This window comes from Coregonus clupeaformis, chromosome 12 (assembly GCF_020615455.1).
Source record: "Coregonus clupeaformis isolate EN_2021a chromosome 12, ASM2061545v1, whole genome shotgun sequence".
Classification (NCBI taxonomy): domain Eukaryota; kingdom Metazoa; phylum Chordata; class Actinopteri; order Salmoniformes; family Salmonidae; genus Coregonus; species Coregonus clupeaformis.
This window is the reverse complement of record NC_059203.1, coordinates 40,869,018-40,891,484: the sequence shown is the minus strand read 5'-3', so window position 1 is coordinate 40,891,484 and position 22,467 is coordinate 40,869,018. Positions and strand designations below refer to the sequence as shown.

The 22,467-nt window shown below is 48.0% G+C and overlaps 1 protein-coding gene across 1 annotated transcript; it reads right to left on the bottom strand.

Moving 5' to 3' along the window:
• Positions 1-1,816: 1,816 nt before the first annotated feature.
• LOC121578207 (inter-alpha-trypsin inhibitor heavy chain H3) lies at positions 1,817-20,878 on the bottom strand. Its single transcript, XM_041892406.2, has 22 exons — positions 20,688-20,878; positions 20,078-20,107; positions 19,685-19,708; positions 13,181-13,335; positions 12,917-13,021; positions 12,610-12,772; positions 12,397-12,507; positions 12,153-12,281; positions 11,937-12,053; positions 11,576-11,744; positions 11,224-11,349; positions 10,931-11,112; positions 10,529-10,714; positions 10,190-10,329; positions 9,746-9,906; positions 9,558-9,584; positions 9,250-9,315; positions 8,764-8,877; positions 6,816-7,017; positions 6,443-6,615; positions 6,061-6,172; positions 1,817-2,228 (listed from the first exon to the last, which is right to left on the bottom strand). Exons 1-22 carry the CDS (start codon positions 20,787-20,789, stop codon positions 2,090-2,092), a joined length of 2,733 nt encoding a protein of 910 aa, XP_041748340.2. The 5' UTR covers positions 20,790-20,878; the 3' UTR covers positions 1,817-2,089.
• Between the last annotated feature and the right edge of the window lie 1,589 nt (positions 20,879-22,467).

Sequence of the window (22,467 nt, the reverse complement as noted above, 5' to 3'; positions counted from 1 at the left end):
ATCCTGTGGTTAATAAGGACACCTACACTCTGCATCTGGGCTGAGCTAGCATAGCTACAAGCCTTTGAAATGTCTTTAGGGACTTAATTATCAAGACTCAAGAATGGAGTTGCTCCACTGGTCTTTGATTGAAAGAAAGCCAGACATCTAGAAAAATGGACAAAGAGAGAGAGAGAGACATTCAGACAGACCGCACCTAGACATGCGTGAAAGGTGAAGTTGCGCACATACACTGAGTATACAAAATATTAGGAACACATTCCTAATATTGAGTTGCAACCCCCCCCCAAGGTGTCAAAAGCATTCCACAGGGATGCTGGCCCATGTTGACTCCAATGCTTCCCACAGTTGTGTCAAGTTGGCTGGATGTCCTTTGGGTGGTGGACCATTCTTGATACACACAGGAAACTGTTGAGCGTGAAAACCCAGTAGCGTTGCAGTTCTTGACACAAACCGGTGCACCTGGCACCTACTACCATACCCTGTTCCAAGGCACTTCAATCTTTTGTCTTGCCCATTCACCCTCTGAATGACACACATACACAATCCATGTCTCAAGTGTCTTAAGGCTTAAAAATCAATAAGGGATCATATAATATGCCATTTAGCAGACGCTTTTATCCAAAGCGACTTACAGTCATGCGTGCATACATTTTTGTGTATGGGTGGTCCCGGGGATCGAACCCACTACCTTGGCGTTACAAGCGCCGTGCTCTACCAGCTGAGCTACAGAGGCTGACAGCTTTCACCTGGTCAGCCTATGTCATGGAAAGAGCAGGTGTTCTTAATGTTTTGTACACTCAGTGTATATCAAGTTTGGATTTGGCCCTCGGAGTACAGTGGGCTGGAGGCCTCCCAAACAATCCCCAACACCCCCCACATCTGGTGTGAGTTAATGTCCCTCCTCCAAATACATACCCCCAAAGACCCCCTTAAGAAAATCCCTCTCAACTCCTGAACTTCCGACATGACTTGGGTCAGCGCTCCTGCCCAGGACCCATTAGGAAACACACCCCAGCTATGTAATCAGAGCCGGGGAGACAAAGCACACTGTTACAGTAAAGTTAGTGCACACCCTAATCCTAAACCTAACCCTAACTCTTAACCTAACCCTAACCCCCAAAACCCTAAACCTTAAGCTTAAAATAGCATTTGAACAAATTCAGGACCTGAAGAAAGTCCTGACGTTTCAAAAAAGTTATTATTTCCCTACCTTTTCAGGACATTAAGGTGAAATGTTAGGACATTGGGGTCCTGATAATGTAGAAAAACAAGTGCACACACACACACACACACACACACAGGCAGGCAGACATACAGCATGTCCATCCCTCCGCCTTCCACGGGGCCTGTTGCTATCCTTGTGTCACTTTCTTTGTGTCACTATCCTTGTGTCACTATCCTGTGTCACTATCCTTGTGTCACTATCTTTGTGTCACTATCCTTGTGTCCCGTTGAATCAAAGGTGTGGTTTCTAAATGACTGTAGAGAACCTACTGTATTAAAACAAAAACGCTCTGTCTGGTTTATTAGCTCAGTCACTCTTCAAACTGCCTTTTAATAGAGACGCCTTATGTGATGCTGTTGGGAAGTGACCTCATATCTAGATGAAGTAACTGGCATGAGCTATGCCTTGTTAAACTGGGCAGAGCAAGAAACACACACAAACCCAGGCTGAGGTCAGGTCTGACCAACGCCCCTACGTCAAGCACACAGAGGTGTTGATTTTTTACATCTCTCTGTATATCTTTCTCTCTCCGTTCATCTTTCCCTCTCAGTGGCCATTCAAAATGGGAATAAATACACACAAGTTAGGTGGCAGTGAGTCCATTTATTTCAACAGGTTTTGCTCATCACTATCCCATATCAATATATAAAAAGATGGAATCTTTGACAGCCACTTGTGTCCCCTTTCTTGCCACTTATCTTTTAATTAAATGTACTCCAGTCAGATTTGATCTAAAGTTACCCATAATTATTCTCATGTCATGATAGTGTATCTTTAGCACATACAGTGTGTTGAATCCATGTGAAACGTGTGACTGATGTATTGTACAGTTTGAGGAGGTTGACTGCTAGTGTACGAGACTCAGACAGTCTTGAAGAGTCCAGACATGATGTAGTCTGTGTGGTTTCCATCGATGAGGCCATTGCCGTTGCTATGGATGAACCAGCAGGGGATGTTCTCTCCATTCTTCACATCCCAGCGGAAGTCCCTCTGCCAGCCCCTGTGGAAACACAGCAAGGAGGAGAGACAATGATGAGAGAAGTGTGTGTATGTATGTGTGTATGCATGTGTGTGTGTCCGCGGGCAACCGCAGGGTGTATGTGACGCGTCTAGTGCAGTAGTGCCTAAGTTGAGGTAAGTTGCATGCCCGCTTACCACGTGCTTGCATACTCTCGCTTACAGCTCGCTGCCGCCAGCTAGCCCTTGTGGTGAATTGGGGAGCAGCTTCATGCAAAAGTCTCCCCTTGCCGGTACAAAGCCTCTCCATGACCAAGACTCCTGTCGGGCCTCCTCACGGCGGCACACGTTAACCGGTTGTTTTGAAACTCCAGGCTAACTGGCAGGGGATCTCGGAGCAGCAGTGGGCCCCAGAGATGCGTCTGTGCAGGCCCACCTTTGTGTTGACACATCCTGGCAGCCATCAACCACTGTCCCGCTGCCTTGTGGGTTAGTCTGGTACGACAAAGGCTAGGGGAGCACACCCTTAGAGAAAAGCAGCGTGCTGGCGGCGCACGGTAGGCGGACGACGACAGACTGGGGATCCGGCTGCCTCCTGCAGCTGTGGAAGATACTGGTCATCCTGGGTTTCCCCCCTTGCCACTGGAATTCACCTTCCTACAGTGAAGTAGTGCTGTTGGGGATTGCAAACCCTCAGCGGCACTTTAAATAACTTCCTTTGCGCAGGTATCCACTCCTGACCTCAGTGAAGCCATCAACCGGAAACCGGACTACAGTCTGGCGGCGTTGGGGTGTCTGGTGACGGGGCAGAAGTGAATGCACTGGGAGCCCTTAATCAGACCCCTGCACGCCAGCAGCACAGGGCTATTATGGTCGGCAGCAGCAAGGACTTGAGTGGCAGTTGCTCTCGGCAGACCCCTGTGTGACTGAGCAGCCCTATTTAGGAGCCACATGGCTCACCCCAGCTGGGGAGAGGCCTAGAAAAGGTGGCCTACAAATTGCCCACTCACTCCATCCTGGATAGGCTACTGCACCTATCGGGAGGTCCACTCAGCGGTTGAAAAATGCTAAAGAAAAGAATTCCCCTGAAACTGGCGACATGGTACATCAGAACTCTTTTGGACACTGACGATAATAGCGATAGACCATATCGGAGAACAGCTCTGATTGCTGCAGAACTAAGACGCTACAACATTGACATTGCTGCCCTGAGTGAGACCAGGTTCCTGGATGAAGGTTCCCTGAAAGAGGGAGAGAGAAGGCTACACCTTCTTCTGGAAAGGTTACCCTCCGGGTGGACAACATCAGCACGGTGTGGGACTGGCAATTAAGAACAGCCTTTTACACAGCCTCACCGAAACACCTGTCGGCATAAGTGAAAGACTAATGTCTCTCCGTATCCCCCTAGCCAAGATGCGTTATGCTACTCTTCTCAGTGCATACGCTCCAACGTTACCATCTGAAAATGAGGCAAATTACTGCTTCTACCAGTCCCTAGATGAGGCCCTTCACCGCATCCCCAGGAATGAGAAGATCTTTCTGCTGGGTGACTTCAACGCAAGGTTGGGACAGAACAACAGGATATGGAATGGAGTGTTGGGTAGGCATGGTGTTGGTCAGGTCAATGAGAATGGCATGAGACTGCTAACTTTATGTGCCGTGCACAATCTCATTGTCACCAACACCTTGTTCCAGCAGAAGAACAAATATAAAACATAATGGATGCACCCACGCTCCAAACACTTGCACCTGATCGACTTCGTCATAGTGAGACGTTCTGACACTAATGACGTCCTGCTGACACATGCCATGAGGGGTGCAGAATGCTGGATAGATCACCGTATGATACTGGCTAAACTCCAGGTGAGAATACGTCCCCCCACATGCCTGCAGAAGTCCAGTAAGAGGCGTCTGCACTGTACCTGGGCTTGAGAAAGCTGCAGTAAGGGACGAGTTCCGTCGCTCTCTCGCTGAAAGGCTGAAGGGGACGGAGCCTCTTTTGAATGCAGAGGACCCCATGGACCAGAAGTGGGCATCTATTAGGCAGTGGCCCACTCCATTGGCTACAGAGGTAGGAAACATCAGGACTGGTTTGATGAGAACTCTGACACCATCACAACCTTACTGGACAATATGCACAAAGCGCACAGGGCTATTCTCAACAGCCCCACATCTGCTACCCTCCGCCAGCAATGGCGTGCATCACGCAAGGAAGTGCAAACAACCTTGCATGCTCTGCAGAACGAATGGTGGACGAATAAGGCACAGGAAATCCAAATTTATGCAGACAAAAACGACATGCACAATTTCTACAACTCAACTTAAGCTATCTATGGCCCTAGAAGTCGCTCCATCACCCCCCTGAAAACAGCTGATGATCTGACTCTCTTGAAGGAACAAAACCAGATCCTGATGAGGTGGGCTGATCACTTTGAATAACTACTCAATCAGCACTCTCCTACAGACCACTTCACCCTGGAAGAACTGCCTGTCCGTCCACCCATTCAAGACCTCAACCATTCACCAACCTTCCAAGAGGTGTTATCAGCTATCCGTTCCCTCAAGAACAACAAGGCTCCTGGCACTGACAGAATCCCGGCAGAGCTACATAAGAAGGGTGGTTACTTCTGCACCAGAACGCTCCACCAGTACATCACGGCGGTTTGGGACTGGGAGATCCTCCCCCAACAGCGGTGGGAAGCAAACATTGTCACCATCTAGAAGAACAAGAGTGACAAGTCCATCTGCGGCAACAGCCGGGGGATATCCCTCCTGGCTGTTGCCGGCAAGGTCCTGGCCAAGGTGGTGCTACACAGGATGGTGAACAACATCACAGAGGAACTGCTGCAGAGTCACAATGCGGCTTCAGAAAGAACAGGAGTACGGTCGACATGAAGGCTCCAAGCAACCACCAAGGTTTTGACGGAGCGGGTTCTTGAGCTGCAGTATGCTGATGACTGTGCCCTTGTGGCCCACACTCCGGAAGATCTTCAGTCCGTCCTTGTAGCGGCTGTGAGGGTCTATAGTAGGATGGGACTGTCTATCAATACCACCAAGACAGAGGTGGTCTGCCAATGGAGATCCAGCCCTCCACCCACCATGCCTGTCTTCACCATTGAACACAAATCACTGGCAATAGTCCCATCCTTCAAATACCTGGGCAGCGTCCTCTCGGAGGACCGCAGCATCGACTTCGAAATTCAAAATAGGATCAAGTAAGCATCAGCTGCATTTGGGAAACTCAGACGCAGGGTCTTCCAAAACAGGGATCTCCACCTCCACACCAAAGTCGCCGTCTATCAAGCCGTCTGCATCACCACACTTCTTTCCAGCAGTGAAGCTTGGGTCACTTACAGCCGCCACAACAAGCAGCTAGAGTGATTCCACATAGGATGCCTGCAGCGCAACTGCAAGAGTATGGAGGCCATGGTCACCCAACATCAACTACGCTGGCTTGGGCATGTCATTAGGATGTCTCAGGAACACTTGCCGCGGAAGATCCTGTATGGCCAGCTACACCTTGGCCGGCTGTCTGCAGGGGGGCAGATGAAGCGCTACAAGGACCAGCTGAAAACATTGCTGAAGAAGTGCAACATCAAACCCACAGACCTAGAGGATACTGCCAGAGTGGTGTACTGAGTTGGGAGGAGGAGAGGAGCACAAAGAGACAGCAAAAACTGCTCAGGAGACATACAACCATGCCTGCCCCCACCAACACAGACTACACATGCCCCACCTGCAATACAGTTTGTGGATCTCAGATTGGACTCCACAGTCACCAAAGAATTTACCATAAACTCAGAAGTGGAAGTCATCATCGGAATACAATGGGATTACCGAAGAAGAAGTATGTATGTGTGTGTGTAGGCATCTACCTTGTCACTGTAAGCTCCTGTCCCTTCACTAGCATGGTGGCATCTGGTTTCTCTGGCACCTCTCCTGGACGCATGTCTCTCACCTCAAACTGCACGCCATGGTAAAACTGACCTGTATGGGGACAATATAATACATTTTAATTGATCAAATATACAGACAATTTTCCAAATATAATGCAGAGTAAACCTCCAGCCAGCTAAGCAGACTTCATCTGGCCTTGCCAATGACAGATTGCACCCCTGGTGGTACCTAGCAGGCCGTGGACGATGGAGGAGAGGAGGTCGCTGTCCTACCTAGGAGCCAGTGGACGCTGGGGGAGAGGAGGTGGCTGTCCTACCTAGGAGCCAGTGGACGCTGGGGGAGAGGAGGTGGCTGTCTTACCTAGAAGGCCGTGGACGCTGGGGGAGAGGAGGTGGCTGTCCAGGGTATAGAAGCCCAAGTAGTCCTGGTGGTAGGGGTGCTGCTTCCACACCTTGTGTAGGATGACCACAAACCGGACCGAGTCCCTGAGGGTGACAGTCAAGCTGCGGTCTTTGGTCACCTGCAGGTCCATACTATAGGAGGGGGAGAGGGAGATGGAGGTAGTTTAACCATGATGACAGAATGAAACGTTAGATGCCCCTTCAACCTTCTGTGGTAGGGAGGTTGCATTACAGATATAAACTCTGGTCTCTACGTATCTAGCCTTAGTTATTAGTTATAGGAGTTATATGGAAGACAGAACAGCAAAACCGTAATGGGTAAGGGTGCTTACTTGGCTCCCTTGAGAGAGGCGGTGTCTGACCAGAAGAGCTTGGCCTGCTTGCCATCCTGGGACACAGTGATGTCATGAGTGGTCACCTCCAGTCTCACCCCCAGCCCCTGGTGAACGATGCCAAAGCGACCAAAGTAGGTGTTCACTTTGCCATCAGGGGCCACCTTCTTATCCCCAATGGTCTGGCCGTTGACCAAAATACCTGCAAGGCAGCATGGGATTGAGGCAAGCTGTTGGTATAGTGTAGATTTGATATGTGTTATACACTGCTCAAAAAAATTAAGGGAACACTAAAATAACACATCCTAGATCTGAATGAATGAAATAATCTTATGAAATACTTTTTTCTTTACATAGTTGAATGTGCTGACAACAAAATCACAAAAATTATCAACGGAAATCAAATTTATCAACCCATGGAGGTCTGGATTTGGAGTCACACTCAAAATTAAAGTGGAAAACCACACTACAGGCTGATCCAACTTTGATGTAATGTCCTTAAAACAAGTCAAAATGAGGCTCAGTAGTGTGTGTGGCCTCCACGTGCCTGTATGACCTCCCTACAACGCCTGGGCATCCTCCTGATGAGGTGGCGGATGGTCTCCTGAGGGATCTCCTCCCAGACCTGGACTAAAGCATCCGCCAACTCCTGGACAGTCTGTGGTGCAACGTGGCGTTGGTGGATGGAGCGAGACATGATGTCCCAGATGTGCTCAATTGGATTCAGGTCTGAGGAACGGGCGGGCCAGTCCATAGCATCAATGCATTCCTCTTGCAGGAACTGCTGACACACTCCAGCCACATGAGGTCTAGCATTGTCTTGCATTAGGAGGAACGCAGGGCCAACCGCACCAGCATATGGTCTCACAAGGGGTCTGAGGATCTCATCTCGGTACCTAATGGCAGTCAGGCTACCTCTGGAAAGCACATGGAGGGCTGTGCGGCCCCCCAAAGAAATGCCACCCCACACCATGACTGACCCACCGCCAAACCGGTCATGCTGGAGGATGTTGCAGGCAGCAGAACGTTCTCCACGGCGTCTCCAGACTCTGTCACGTCTGTCACATGTGCTCAGTGTGAACCTACTTTCATCTGTGAAGAGCACAGGGCGCCAGTGGCGAATTTGCCAATCTTGGTGTTCTCTGGCAAATGCCAAACGTCCTGCACAGTGTTGGGCTGTAAGCACAACCCCCACCTGTGGACATCGGGCCCTCATACCACCCTCATGGAGTCTGTTTCTGACCGTTTGAGCAGACACATGCACATTTGTGGCCTGCTGGAGGTCATTTTGCAAGGCTCTGGCAGTGCTCCTCCTGCTCCTCCTTGCACAAAGGCGAAGGTAGCGGTCCTGCTGCTGGGTTGTTGCCCTCCTACGGCCTCCTCCACGTCTCCTGATGTACTGGCCCGTCTCCTGGTAGCGCCTCCATGCTCTGGACACTACGCTGACAGACACAGCAAACCTTCTTGCCACAGCTCGCATTGATGTGCCATCCTGGATGAGCTGCACTACCTGAGCCACTTGTGTGGGTTGTAGACTCCGTCTCATGCTACCATTAGAGTGAAAGCACCGCCAGTATTCAAAAGTGACCAAAACATCAGCCAGGAAACATAGGAACTGAGAAGTGGTCTGTGGTCACCACCTGCAGAACCACTCCTTGATTGGGGGTGTCTTGCTAATTGCCTATAATTTCCACCTGTTGTCTATTCCATTTGCACAACAGCATGTGACATTTATTGTCAATCAGTGTTACTTCCTAAGTGGACAGTTTGATTTCACAGAAGTGTGATTGACTTGGAGTTACATTGTGTTGTTTAAGTGTTCCCTTTCTTTTTTTGAGCAGTGTATATTTTATAAAACAAGTGTCATGGTTTGAATTCATGCCTTCAAAGACACATTGCTGTCAAAGGTTGGTCAATTTCAAATAATGCCTAATTTCTACATATTCACCTGCCAGCTGGTCTCTCACTAGGTTGAAGATGGTACCAGGCTTGTCATCTATGTTGAAGCACAATGCATCCTCCTGCTCTGGCAACTCAATCATGAAATGAGGGTCTCCATCCACTGCAGAGTCAACAACAGATTGTTACAGTTTTGAAATTTGATTTGGTTGAGGCTAAGCCCATCCAAACTTTGGATCACTCTATTATAGTCATTTACATTTATTACATTTACGTCATTTAGCAGACGATCTTATCCAGAGCGACTTACAAATTGGTGCATTCACCTTATAGCCAGTGGGATAACCACTTTACAATGTTTTTTTTTTTTTTTGTCGTGGCATGACAGCATGGTGGGCATTGAACATACTAAATATAAATACTAAATTACTGTAGTTGGTGAAGCAACCCATTTTTGGGACAGTTCCACCAGATAGAAAATCCCGAAGTAACCCATGTCTGACAGGAGGGTCACTCTGAATTAAGTGGGACTCACCAAAGTATGTGGGTGAGATCCTGCTGTGCGTCCAGGTGTTGCTCATCAGCTGGGGTGCAGCATAACCTGAAAATCACACCAAAGATGTCAGATGGCAAATAAAGTTCACGTTCAAAGTGGTAAAATGCATTTAATAGATTTACTCTGAATATAACAGGGTGTATAGTACGATGCAATATCCTCAGTTTCTAACCACAAATAATTTGGTGTCAGCTTTCCATGTCATAAATTCAGGTGATCCACTATAATGACATAGAAACCCATTTAGATGAAGGATACAGTCATGTCCATTCATGGCATGTGCTTACCAAATTTCTGGGCTTTCTGCCTTTCATCTGTCAAACAGCAGCAGGAGAAAGCAGTCAGACACACACCTTTGACAATCGATGCAAGGATTTCCATAACCACTGAGATAAACATGTCAGATAAGACACGCCAGATGTACTGGTTGTCTCCCCCTGCCCCCTCTTCACTCCCAACCCACTGGGTCTCATACCCTCGGTCAGCTTGTCGGCGATGAGGGGGCCCTCTGGCCCCTTGTCAGTCTCAGGCTTGGTGACCACCATGGAGGTAAGGGGGGTGACGAAGCTGTACTGCAGGGACATCTCCAGAGCCTGGGCAGTGGCATTTCCCTTCTCCTCCGCAGTACCAGTCCCTCTGACAATAGAAACATAGGATGAGTGGTGCTATTGCATTAGGTTTGGATTAGAGGTTAGGTTCGGTTTAACTTGGGTTAGGTTTGGTTGAACTTACACCGCGGGGCAGAAAATAATGGAATATTTACGAATTGAGTTACTTTAATATACCCAGCTCCATTCATTAGATCCCAAAGCTCTCAACTACCAGTATGTTTTAGGCATTTGGATAATGCTTAACCACCATTTAGTTCTGGAGAGTTCACCAGACTTGCAGTTAAAAGCAGTTAGCTGATCACACAGACCTCTTGCTCAACAGTTCTTGGATGGTGAGGTAGGCCCAAAGACGCTCAGTGAAGTCCCCAAAGATGTACTCCTGCTCAGGGTACAGTATGTCCCACTCCTGGGCACTGGCCTGGCCTTTGACAATAAAGTCCTCCTCGATCTAAAAAGAGTGTGACGATGTGAGAGAGAAGAGAAAGAGGTATTATACACAGAGAAGGAGTGAGAGAGAAGCATTAGTTGGGTCGAGCATTGTACAATACTTGAGTCACAATGCCCTTCAGGTGCAAAGAAAGATCCATCTTTCTAAGCTCAGTATCAGGGTGGTGTGGTGTGTTGTGTTGTGCCTGCCTGTTCCTCACCCCCTGTGCAAACACCTCCACCAGGAAGTTATCCAAGCTATTGTCAGTGAGCCGGCCAGCTACCACAATCTCTGAGCCGTTGAACAGCTGCTTGTAGTGACTGGTGGTCAGAGAGTTCACCAGGTTGTCAGGGTAACGCAGGTCCACCTCGGAGAGGAGGGGGCTGGCCACTTCATCATAGAAACCCTGGGACACAAATGCACACATCACCTAGTCATTTGTCTATTATAATTTTTTACAGTACATTATCAATAATGCCAAAACGTAGGATCTATATAAGACCTCTCAAGGACCTAAATAGTTTCATCTATCCAGTGATGCTCCCTATCAGTGATATGGTCAAACCAGAAAACCACAGAAAAGTTACTATTGTGAGATTTGGGACAGAGCCCTGGTCCACACCTGAAGCTGGACAGTGGCATCAGAGCCCTCGTAGATCCTCCGGGCCAGTCCCTGGTTCTGTCTAGACATCACATCCAGAAAGGAGTAGTCCACGTCATTCCCAAAGCCCAGACAGAACAGAGACATGTTCCCACCCATAGCACCAAGGACATTCTGCTGAATCTGTGGTACAGAAGACTCTCCTGTACACAAACACACATGGCTGGACCAGTAAACATATGTACCATGACCTTACTGGCTTGATCTAATATAGAGCAATACATCAGATGGCTACTTCAATGTTAAAATGGCACCTGAGTTGGGCATTCCATCTGTCAGTAAGATAACCATAGACACACTCTTCTCCGGGACCTTCTTGTCTTGTATGTCTTTCATTATCATGTCCACAGCTTTCATCACAGCATCATTTATATTAGTGACTAAAAGGAGAACAACACACAAAATCAATCCAGGTGTTATCAAAAATAAATGTTTGATAGATATCCTTTTGCAAGTTCCCTCATAAATGCACCTCACTTTTATCATACTGCTTGCCCAAGTGTTGTACTGCCATTGTTCACTACTAAAGTCCTAGTGACAGAAACATCATTAATTATTTCTCTTTGTATGAGTCACCCCATTCCCAATAAACACATAATGGCTCACCTCCCCTGTCATCTATTTCTTTGACAAATTTTTGGGCTTCAGACACATTTTCCGTGTTGGCCTTGGTCAGAGATTCCTTCCATGTTGAGATTTGATAGTCAAATATGACAATTCCGAAGTAGTCGTCCTCATCCAAGTCATTCAGGATATTCAGCATAGCTTCCTTTGTCTATGAGGGATCAAAGGCTCTCAGGTCAATCTGAGCATGAACTACTTTTACAGCACTGTAACCAAGTGATATGTTTCCTCTACCCTTCTCTCTCCCTCTCATCTTCTCTCCCTCTCTCATATTCTCTCACTTTCATCTTCTCTCTCTCTTTCTTTCTTTCTTTCTCTCAGACACACTATTTCTCTCTATTACCTGCTGCATTTTGATTCCGCCCATTGACCCACTCCTATCGATCACAAACACCACATTCTTTGGAACTCGGGGTAAGTCCGGAGGAGCAAAGAAGTGCACAAAGTACCCATTCACTATCTGAAAAAGATGTATAATGAACATCATTATGACATGAACACCCTGAATTGATGGAATTGACCCAAATACTGATCCTATATTATATTCAACACAGCTGACCTGGATGTCACCGATGGTCTCAGCTCGGTTCACATCATATTTGATGAAGAAATCCCCGTCAATCAGGGTGCCGTCACAACCCGGGCACTTCCTCTGCTGGTCCAGTGTTGGGCAGAATGAGATGTGTGCCTGAGTGAGGGAGGGCAACACAATTAAACACAAAACAACACAGAATTGTATTAATCTCTTTGGGAGGATATGTTCCACATGCATTTGTTTCATAGAACAGAACAGCATAATTTACCTTTTTGTCGGTGACTGTTTTCTCCACCAGGGGGAGAAGCTCGTTGGAGATGAAGGTTCCATAGGCATCCAGGAAGGCAATTCCCTGGGGTTCATAGATATCTGCCACAATCTGTCACAGAGACATGGACAGGACTGATGAGACACAGGACTGAGGAGTCAAGATGATGACAAAAGTTTTGTTTTGGGGTATAGAGTGTACACATCTACAGACCTCAAAGTGCTGGACCAGCTGCTTGGGTTTGACATGGGTCATGATCTCGTACTGGCCCAGTTTACGCTGAAGCAACTCCTCGTGGGTCAAAATGAAGGTGACGTTACTATTGGCCGCGATGTTCACAGACACGGAGAACTTCTCCATCTTCCTCCCTGATGCCCTAGAGTACACAAACACAGGCCCAGTAGGAGGATCACAGTTGAAACAAAACACTCAAACACAGGCTGTGATAAAATAGTATAGGAGTGCTTGGTGTAATGGAAACATCATGTTTGCCCCCTCCTCATTACCCTGTTCGACTCACTTGACCAGTCCTGCAGTCTGCCCTGTGGAAACAGCTTTCTGATATTGCTTCTTGGCTTGCTCCTTCTCCTTCACCTTACCTGTGTATGTCTGACCCTCTATCTCCCTGAGATACAAAAACACAGTCATTCAAACAAACAAACATAAACACATATGCACTCACACACAGACACACACATACACCGAAGAGTAACAGTCCTATGGATTGATGTTATCATTTTTACACATAACGTGGCTTCTACACATGCCATGGGTGCTGACTGACATGCTGAAGTTGGTGATGAAGGCGGTCTTGGGCAGATCCACATCAAAGAACACTTCCTGAGAGGAGTTGGCCTTGTTCAGAGCACTGGAGGTTATGACCGTGTGAGCGAAACGAGAAGCCACCTTATGCTCCACCTTTACACTGTACACCTCCACCTGAGAGAGTAAGAGAGAAAGTAAGAGAGAGAGAAAGTAAGAGAGAGAGAGAGAGAGAGAGAGAGAGAGAGAGAGAGAGAGAGAGAGAGAGAGAGAGAGAGAGAGAGAGAGAGAGAGAGAGAGAGAGAGAGAGAGAGAGAGAGAGAGAGAGAGAGAGAGAGAGAGAGAGAGAGAGAGAGAGAGAGAGAGAGAGAGAGAGAGAGAGAGAGAGAGAGAGAGGGAGGAAGAGAGAGAGGGAGGGAGGAAGAGAGAGAGGGAGGAAGAGAGAGAGAGAGAGAGAGAGAGAGAGAGAGAGAGAGAGAGAGAGAGAGAGAGAGAGAGAGAGAGAGAGAGAGAGAGAGAGAGAGAGAGAGAGAGAGAGAGAGAGAGAGAGAGAGAGAGTTGATGGTATCCTCAACGAAATTATAAAATATACAGACCACAAATTCCAACTGGCTATACTTAAACTCTTTAACATCATCCTTAGCTCTGGCATCTTCCCCAATATTTGGAACCAAGGACTGATCACCCCAATCCACAAAAGTAGAGACAAATTTGACCCCAATAACTACAGTGGGATATGCGTCAACAGCAACCTTGGGAAGATCCTCTGGATTATCATTAACAGCAGACTAGTTCATTTCCTCAGTGAAAACAATGTACTGAGCAAATGTCAAATTGGCGTTTTACCAAATTACCGTACGACAGACCACGTATTCACCCTGCACATCCTAATGGACAAACAAACAAACCAAAACAAAGGCAAAGTCTTCTCATGTTTTGTTGACTTCAAAAAAGCTTTTGACTCAATTTGGCATGAGTGTCTGCTATACAAATTGATGGAAAGTGGTGTTGGGGGAAAAACAAACAACATTATAAAATCCATGCACACAAACAACAAGTGTGCAGTTAAAATTGGCAAAAAACACACACATTTCTTTCCACAGGGCCTTGGGGTGAGACAGGGATGCAGTTTAAGTCCCAAACCTCTTCAACATATATATCAACGAATTGATGAGGGCACTAGTACAGTCTGCAGCACCCAGCCTCACCCTACTAGAATCTGAATTCAAATGTCTACTGTTTGCTAATGATCTGGTGCTTCTGTCACCAACCAAGGAGGGCCTACAGCAGCACCTAGATCTTCTGCACAGATTCTGTCAGACCTGGGCCCCGACAGTAAATCTCAGTAAGACAAAAATAATGGTGTTCCAAAAAAGGTCCAGTTGCCAGGAGCACAAATACAAATTCCATCTAGACACCATTGCCCTAGAGCACACAAAAAAACAATATATACCTCGGCCTAAACATCAGCACCACAGGTAACTTCCACAAAGCTGTGAACGATCTGAGACAAGGCAATAAGGGCCTTCTATACCATAAAAGGAACATACAATTTGACATACCAATTAGGATCTGGCAAAGAAATACTTGAATCAGTTATAGAACCCATTGCCCTTTATGGATGGGAGGTCTGGGGTCCGCTCACCAACCAAGAATTCACAAATGGGACAAACCCCAAATTGAGACTCTGCATATAGAATTCTGCAAAAATATCCTCAGTGTACAACGAAAAACACCAAATAATGCATGCAGAGCAGAATTAGGCCGATACCCGCTAATGATCAAAATCCAGAAAAGAGCCGTTAAATTCTATAACCACTTAAAAGGAAGTGATTCTCAAACCTTCCATAACAAAGCCATCACCTACAGAGACATTAACGTGGAGAAGAGTCCCCTAAGCAAGCTGGTCCTGGGGCTCTGTTCACAAACACAAACAGACCCACAGGACAACAACACATTTAGACCCAACCAAATCATGAGAAAACAAAAAGAGAATTACTTGACACATTGGAAATAATTAACCAAACAAACAGAGCAAACTAGAATGCTATTTGGCCCTAAACAGAGAGTACACAGTGGCAGAATACCTGACCACTGTGACTGACCCAAACTTAAGGAAAGCTTTGACTACGTACAGACTCAGTGAGCATAGCCTTGCTATTGAGAAAGGCCGCCGTAGGCAGACCTGGCTCTCAAGAAATGACAGGCTATGTGCACACTGTCATCCAGGACCTCTATACCAGGCGGTATCAGAGGAAGGCCCTCAAAATTGTCAAAGACTCCAGCCACCCTAGTCATAGACTTTCTCTGCTACCGCACGGCGGGTGGTGCCGGAGCGCCAAGTCTGGGTCCAGAGGACTTCTCGGCAGCTTCCACCCCCAAGCCATAAGACTCCTGTGAACAGCTAGTCATGGCTACTTGCATTGCCCCCACCCCCACCCCGTCTTTTTATGCTGCTGCTACTCTGTTGATTTTTTATGCATAGTCACTTTAACTCTACCCACATGTACATATTACCTCAACTACCTCAACTAGCCGGTGCCCCCGCACATTGACTCTGCACCGGTGCCCTCCTGTATATAGCCTCCCTACTGTTATTTTATTTTACTTCAGCTCTTTTTTGTTGTTGTTTTATTTTACTTTTTTATTAAAAACTAAATGCATTGTTGGTTAAGGGCTGTAAGTAAGCATTTCACGGTAATGTCTACACCTGTTGTATTCGGCGCATGTGGCAAATAAAATTTGATTTGATTTGATTTGAAGAAAAATGAGGTGGAAACTGAGCTGCACTTCCTAACCTCCTGCCAAATGTATGACCATATTAGAGACACATATTTCCCTCAGATTACACAGATCCACAAAGAATTAGAAAACAAACCCAATTTTGATAAACTCCCATGCCTACTGGGTGGAATACCACAGTGTGCCATCACAGCAGCAGGATTTGTGACCTGTTGCCACAAGAAAAGGGCAACCAGTGAAGAACAAACACCTTTTTAAATACAACCCATATTTACGTTTATTTATTTTCCCATTTCTACTTTAACTATTTGCACATTGTTACAACACTGTATATATACACTACCATTCAAAAGTTAGGGGTCACTTAGAAATGTCCTTGTTTTCGAAAGAAAAACACTTTTTTTGTCCATTAAAATAACATCAAACTGATCAGAAATACAGTGTAGACATTGTTAATGTTGTAAATGGCTATTGTAGCTTGAAACTGCAGATTTTTTATGGAATAGCTACATAGGCGTACAGAGGCCCATTATCAGCAACCATCAGTCCTGTGTTCCAATGGCATGTTGTGTTTGCTAATCCAAGCTTATCATTTTAAAAGACTAATTGATCATTAGAAAACCATTTTGCAATTATGTTAGCACAGCTGAAAACTGTTGTGCTGATTAAAGAAGCAATAAAACTGGCCTTCTTGAGACTCCCTTCACAGAACAGCGCAAACTGGCTCTAACCAGAATAGAAAGAGGAGTGGGAGGCCCGGGTGCACAACTGAGCAAGAGGACAAATACATTAGAGTGTTTAGTTTGAGAAACAGTCACCTCACAGGTCCTCAACTGGCAGCTTCATTAAATAGTACCCGCAAAACACCAGTCTCAACGTCAACAGTGAAGAGGCGACTCCGGGATGCTGACCTTCTAGGCAGAGTTGCAAAGAAAAAGCCATATCTCAGACTGCCCATCTTAATCTTTAATTTTTATTGGCCAGTCTGAGATATGAAGAGTCGCCTCTTCATTGTTGACGTTGAGACTGGTGTTTTGAGGGTACTATTTAATGAAGCTGCCAGTTGAGGACCTGTGAGGTGACTGTTTCTCAATTTAGACACTCTAATGTATTTGTCCTCTTGCTCAGTTGTGCACCGGGGCCTCCCACTCCTCTTTCTATTCTGGTTAGAGCCAGTTTGCGCTGGCTCTAACCAGAAGGTGTAGAGGCTCGGCGAGAGGTACTGGGGTGTGTAACCAGTCCGGTCCGGCCCGTTCCTAATCCCGAGGTACAGCCAGTAGTGTGTGTTCCCCGTACGGTACGGCCTGTTCCGGCCCCTCGCACTAAGTGTACGGTGCGCGTCGCCAGCCCGGTTCGGCCTGTTCCTGCCACCCGCACCAAGTGTACGGTACGCGTCGCCAGCCCAGCCCGGCCTGTTCCTGAGCCTCGTAGGAAGCCTACGGTGCCCGTCGCCAGCCCGGTTCGGCCTGTTCCTGCCACCCGCACCAAGTGTGCGGTGCGCGTCGCCAGCCCAGCCCGACCTGTTCCGGCCACTCGCACCAGGGATACGGTGCGCGTCGCCAGCCCTTTCCCACCAGTGCCTACACCACGCCCCAAGCCTCCTGTGTGTCTCCCGAGTCCTGTGCGTCCTGTTGCTGCTCTCCGCACTAGGCGTTATGTGAGTCCCCAGGGTCCAGCATGCCCTGTTCCGGCTCTCCGCACTAGGCGTTATGTGAGTCCCCAGGGTCCAGCATGCCCTGTTCCGGCTCTCCGCACTAGCCCTTATGTGCGTTCCCAGGGTCCAGCATGCCCTGTTGCTACTCCCCGCACTAGCCCTGAGATGCGTGTCCTCAGCCCGGTACCTCCAGTTCCGGCACCACGCATCAGGCCTACGGTGCGTCCCCAGGGCCAAGCATGCCCTGTTGCTGCTTCCCCGCACTAGCCCTGAGATGCGTGTCCTCAGCCCGGTACCTCCAGTTCCGGCACCACGCATCAGGCCTATGGTGCGTCCCCAGGGTCCAGCATGCCCTGTTGCTTCTCCCCGCACTAGCCCTGAGATGCGTGTCCTCAGCCCGGTACCTCCTGTTCCGGCACCACGCACCAGGCCTACGATGCGCCTCAGACGGCCAGAGTCTGCCGTCTGCCCAACGGGGCCTGAACTGCCCGTCTGCCCAAAGGCGCTTAAGCCGCCCGTCTGCCATGAGCCTTCAGAGCCGTCCGCCAGACCGGAGCCGCTAGAGCCTTCTGCCAGACAGGATCAGCCAGAGCCTTCCGCCAGACAGGATCAGCCAGAGCCTTCTGCCAGACAGGATCAGCCAGAGCCTTCTGCCAGACAGGATCAGCCAGAGCCTTCTGCCAGACAGGATCAGCCAGAGCCTTCTGCTAGACAGGATCAGCCAGAGCCTTCTGCCAGACAGGATCAGCCAGAGCCTTCCGCCAGACAGGATCAGCTAGAGCCTTCCGCCAGCCATGAGCAGCCAGATCCGTCAGCCGGCCATGAGCAGCCAGATCCGTCAGCCAGCCATGAGCAGCCAGATCCGTCAGCCAGCCATGAGCAGCCAGATCCGTCAGCCAGCCATGAGCAGCCAGATCCGTCAGCCAGCCATGAGCAGCCAGATCCGTCAGCCAGCCATGAGCAGCCAGATCCGTCAGCCAGCCATGAGCCGTCCAGCCAGGATCCGCCAGAGCCGTCCGGCCAGGATCCGCCAGAGCCGTCCAGCCAGGATCCGCCAGAGCCGTCCAGCCAGGATCCGCCAGAGCCGTCCAGCCGGGATCCGCCAGAGCCGTCCAGCCAGGATCCGCCAGAGCCGTCCAACCGGGATCCGCCAGAGCCGTCCAGCCGGGACCCGCCAGAGCCGTCCAGCCGGGACCCGCCAGAGCCGTCCAGCCGGGATCCGCCAGAGCCGTCCAGCCGGGATCCGCCAGAGCTGTCCAGCCGGGATCCGCCAGAGCCGTCCAGCCGGGATCCGCCAGAGCCGTCCAGCCGGGATCCGCCAGAGCCGTCCAGCCAGGATCCGCCAGAGCCGACCAGCCAGGAGCCACCAGAGCCGTCCAGCCAGTATCCGCCATTCAGCCTGGTACTGCCCCTTAGTCCGGTACTGCCCCTTAGTCCGGTACTGCCCCGTAGTCCGGTGCTGCCCCTTAGTCCGGTGCCGCCCCTTAACCCAGTGGGGTGTAGTTGGGGGGTGGTAATGTGGAGGAGGCTAGGGAAGCGGGTGGTGACTAAGGTGGGATGGGGACCACGACCAGGGGCAGAACCGCCACCGTGGACAGACGCCCACCCAGACCCTCCCCTAGACTGTATGCTGGTGCGCCCGGAGTTCGCACCTTTAGGGGGGGGTACTGTCACACTCTGGCTCCAGGACTTGTGTATTTGAGCCAGGGTGTATGTTGTTTTGTTGGGTTTTGGGTGATTTTTTATGTTTGCATGTCTGTCACGTTTATTTCTAGGTTGGGAGTTCTGTGTGTCTATTTCTAGGTTGTTGATTGTTGTAGTGTGTGACTCCCAATCGGAGGTAACGAGTGTCAGCTGTCGGCTCGTTATCTCTGATTGGGAGCCATATTTAAACTGTCTGTGTTCGCATGTGGGTTGTGGGTTTTTGTTCCAAGTTCAGGCATTGTTTCTGTTGGACTTCACTTTCGTCTTTTGTTTTGTATTGACGTGCTTTTCTTATTAAAGTCATCATGTTCACTCGCAACGCTGCGCATTGGTCTCCTGATTTAGACGATCGTGACAGGTGGTGGCAGTGCATCATCATTATCATCATCCTCACAAATAGAATGTAAATATAGTGCATTTCCTTACCTCCACATTATCTGTACTTCTTTTCTGTAAAAAAAGAAAAACATTTAGACACAGTATTATTAATTTCTTTTTTTACAGAGTACACTGTACGACTTAGACATTTTTAACTTTTCAAGTGGCTGAAACTTCTAGGTGCCAATGATACTGTTGTATTTACTGAAATAGAGAGTAGGGTAACCTGGGCAAAGAGCGAAGGACTTTCTCAAATATTTACACAAACATGGTCTCAAAGGTTAGATTTGTTTTTGGGAAAAACACAAATAACAAAATATTAATCAAGTGTAATCAGATGCACCACTGGGTGTTCAAGAGTAGAAGTCTGACTGATTCTGCGACAGATTCCTGTTTGGATTTGTGTCAGACAGTACGGTTTGTGTCGACGCTGAGCGGTACCTTTAGTAGCCTTGTAGCACCATCAGAGCCCTGGGATACAAAGCACAAGAGAGAAGTTTGAATTTAGGGTCAGAATGTCATCCAAACTAATTTAACATCTCATAGCCTAATTCATTGTAATGCATATAGATATTGGCTTGACTATAAATCGATTAATGTACACACGCATGCAAACACACCCACACCCACATACACAAAAGTAGAACAGAGATGAATCAAAGTAGAGATGTGTTAACAGAAAAGTAGATACTGTACAGATACATATACAGTAAATAGAGTAACAGTATATAGCAGTATAGCAGGCGGGGTGAGATGGCAGCAGGGGAGAGATGTAGTAACAGGAGAGTAGATACTACAGATGTAGGATCTTAATTTCAACCATATTGCTACAGCAGGAAAATAATCCTGCAGCAACCTACACCTACAAAAATGGACATTTTGTAGGTGTAGACACATTTTTCATGAGGGAAAATCAAGTCTGAAATTGAATTGCCTTTTTAAACCTCAAATACACTACAGGTTTTACATGTCCTGCAATGCAGGAAGTTCTCCTGCAACAGGGTGATCAAATTAAGAATCCTGCATCTGTATAGTAACAATGGAGAGTCACCTGTGGTGTGGAGGCATCCCGTGAGATAACCAGAGCTCCATGCGACAGAGCCGGGAGAAAGACACATCCCCAGAGCAACAGCACAGTCCACACTCCAGACATGATCAAACTGCAGCTAAACACTGACTTCACTGCTTTGAAAACAACTCAACTGTTTCCTACCACGCCGCTCACAGGAGGAGTGGCAGACTGTGTGTGTTTGTCTGCTTTATACTGGAGCAACGACCGGAAGACCTGACCTCAGCGTGGCAGGAGGCCCGAGGTGTGTGAATGTGTGTCTACTTACAGTGGGGAGAACAAGTATTTGATACACTGCCGATTTTGCAGGTTTTCCTACTTACAAAGCATGTAGAGGTCTGTAATTTTTAATAATCCTGAAAATCACATTGTATGATTTTTAAGTAATTCATTTGCATTTTATTGCATGACATAAGTATTTGATCACCTACCAACCAGTAAGAATTCCAGCTCTCACAGACCTGTTAATTTTTCTTTAAGAAGCCCTCCTGTTCTCCACTCATTACCTGTATTAACTGCACCTGTTTGAACTCGTTACCTGTATAAAAGACACCTGTCCACACACTCAATCAAACAGACTCCAACCTCTCCATAATGGCCAAGACCAGAGAGCTGTGTAAGGACATCAGGGATAAAATTGTAGACCTGCACAAGGCTGAGATGGGCTACAGGACAATAGGCAAGCAGCTTGGTGAGAAGGCAATGGAAGAAGTTCAAGATGACGGTCAATCACCCTTGGTCTGGGGCTCCATGCAAGATCTCACCTCGTGGGGCATCAATGATCATGAGGAAGGTGAGGGATCAGCCCAGAACTACACGGCAGGACCTGGTCAATGACCTGAAGAGAGCTGGGACCACAGTCTCAAAGAAAACCATTAGTAACACACTACGCCATCATGGATTAAAATCCTGCAGCGCACGCAAGGTCCCCCTGCTCAAGCCAGCGCATGTCCAGGCCCGTCTGAAGTTTGCCAATGACCATCTGGATGATCCAGAGGAGGAATGGGAGAAGGTCATGTGGTCTGATGAGACAAAAATAGAGCTTTTTGGTCTAAACTCCACTTGCTGTGTTTGGAGGAAGAAGAAGGATGAGTACAACCCCAAGAACACCATCCCAACCGTGAAGGATGGAGGTGGAAACATCATTCTTTGGGGATGCTTTTCTGCAAAGGGGACAGGACGACTGCACCGTATTGAGGGGAGGATGGATGGGGCCATGTATCGCAAGATCTTGGCCAACAACCTCCTTCCCTCAGTAAGAGCATTGAAGATGGGTCGTGGCTGGGTATTCCAGCATGACAACGACCCAAAACACACAGCCAGGGCAACTAAGGAGTGGCTCCGTAAGAAGCATCTCAAGGTCCTGGAGTGGCCTAGCCAGTCTCCAGACCTGAACCCAATAGAAAATCTTTGGAGGGAGCTGAAAGTCTATTGCCCAGCGACAGCCCCGAAACCTGAAGGATCTGGAGAAGGTCTGTATGGAGTAGTGGGCCAAAATCCCTGCTGCAGTGTGTGCAAACCTGGTCAAGACCTACAGGAAACGTATGATCTCTGTAATTGCAAACAAAGGTTTCTGTACCAAATATTAAGTTCTGCTTTTCTGATGTATCAAATACTTATGTCATGCAATAAAATGCAAATGGTTTACTTAAAAATCATACAATGTGATTTTCTGGATTTTTGTTTTAGATTCCGTCTCTCACAGTTGAAGTGTACCTATGATAAAAAATTACAGACCTCTACATGCTTTGTAAGTAGGAAA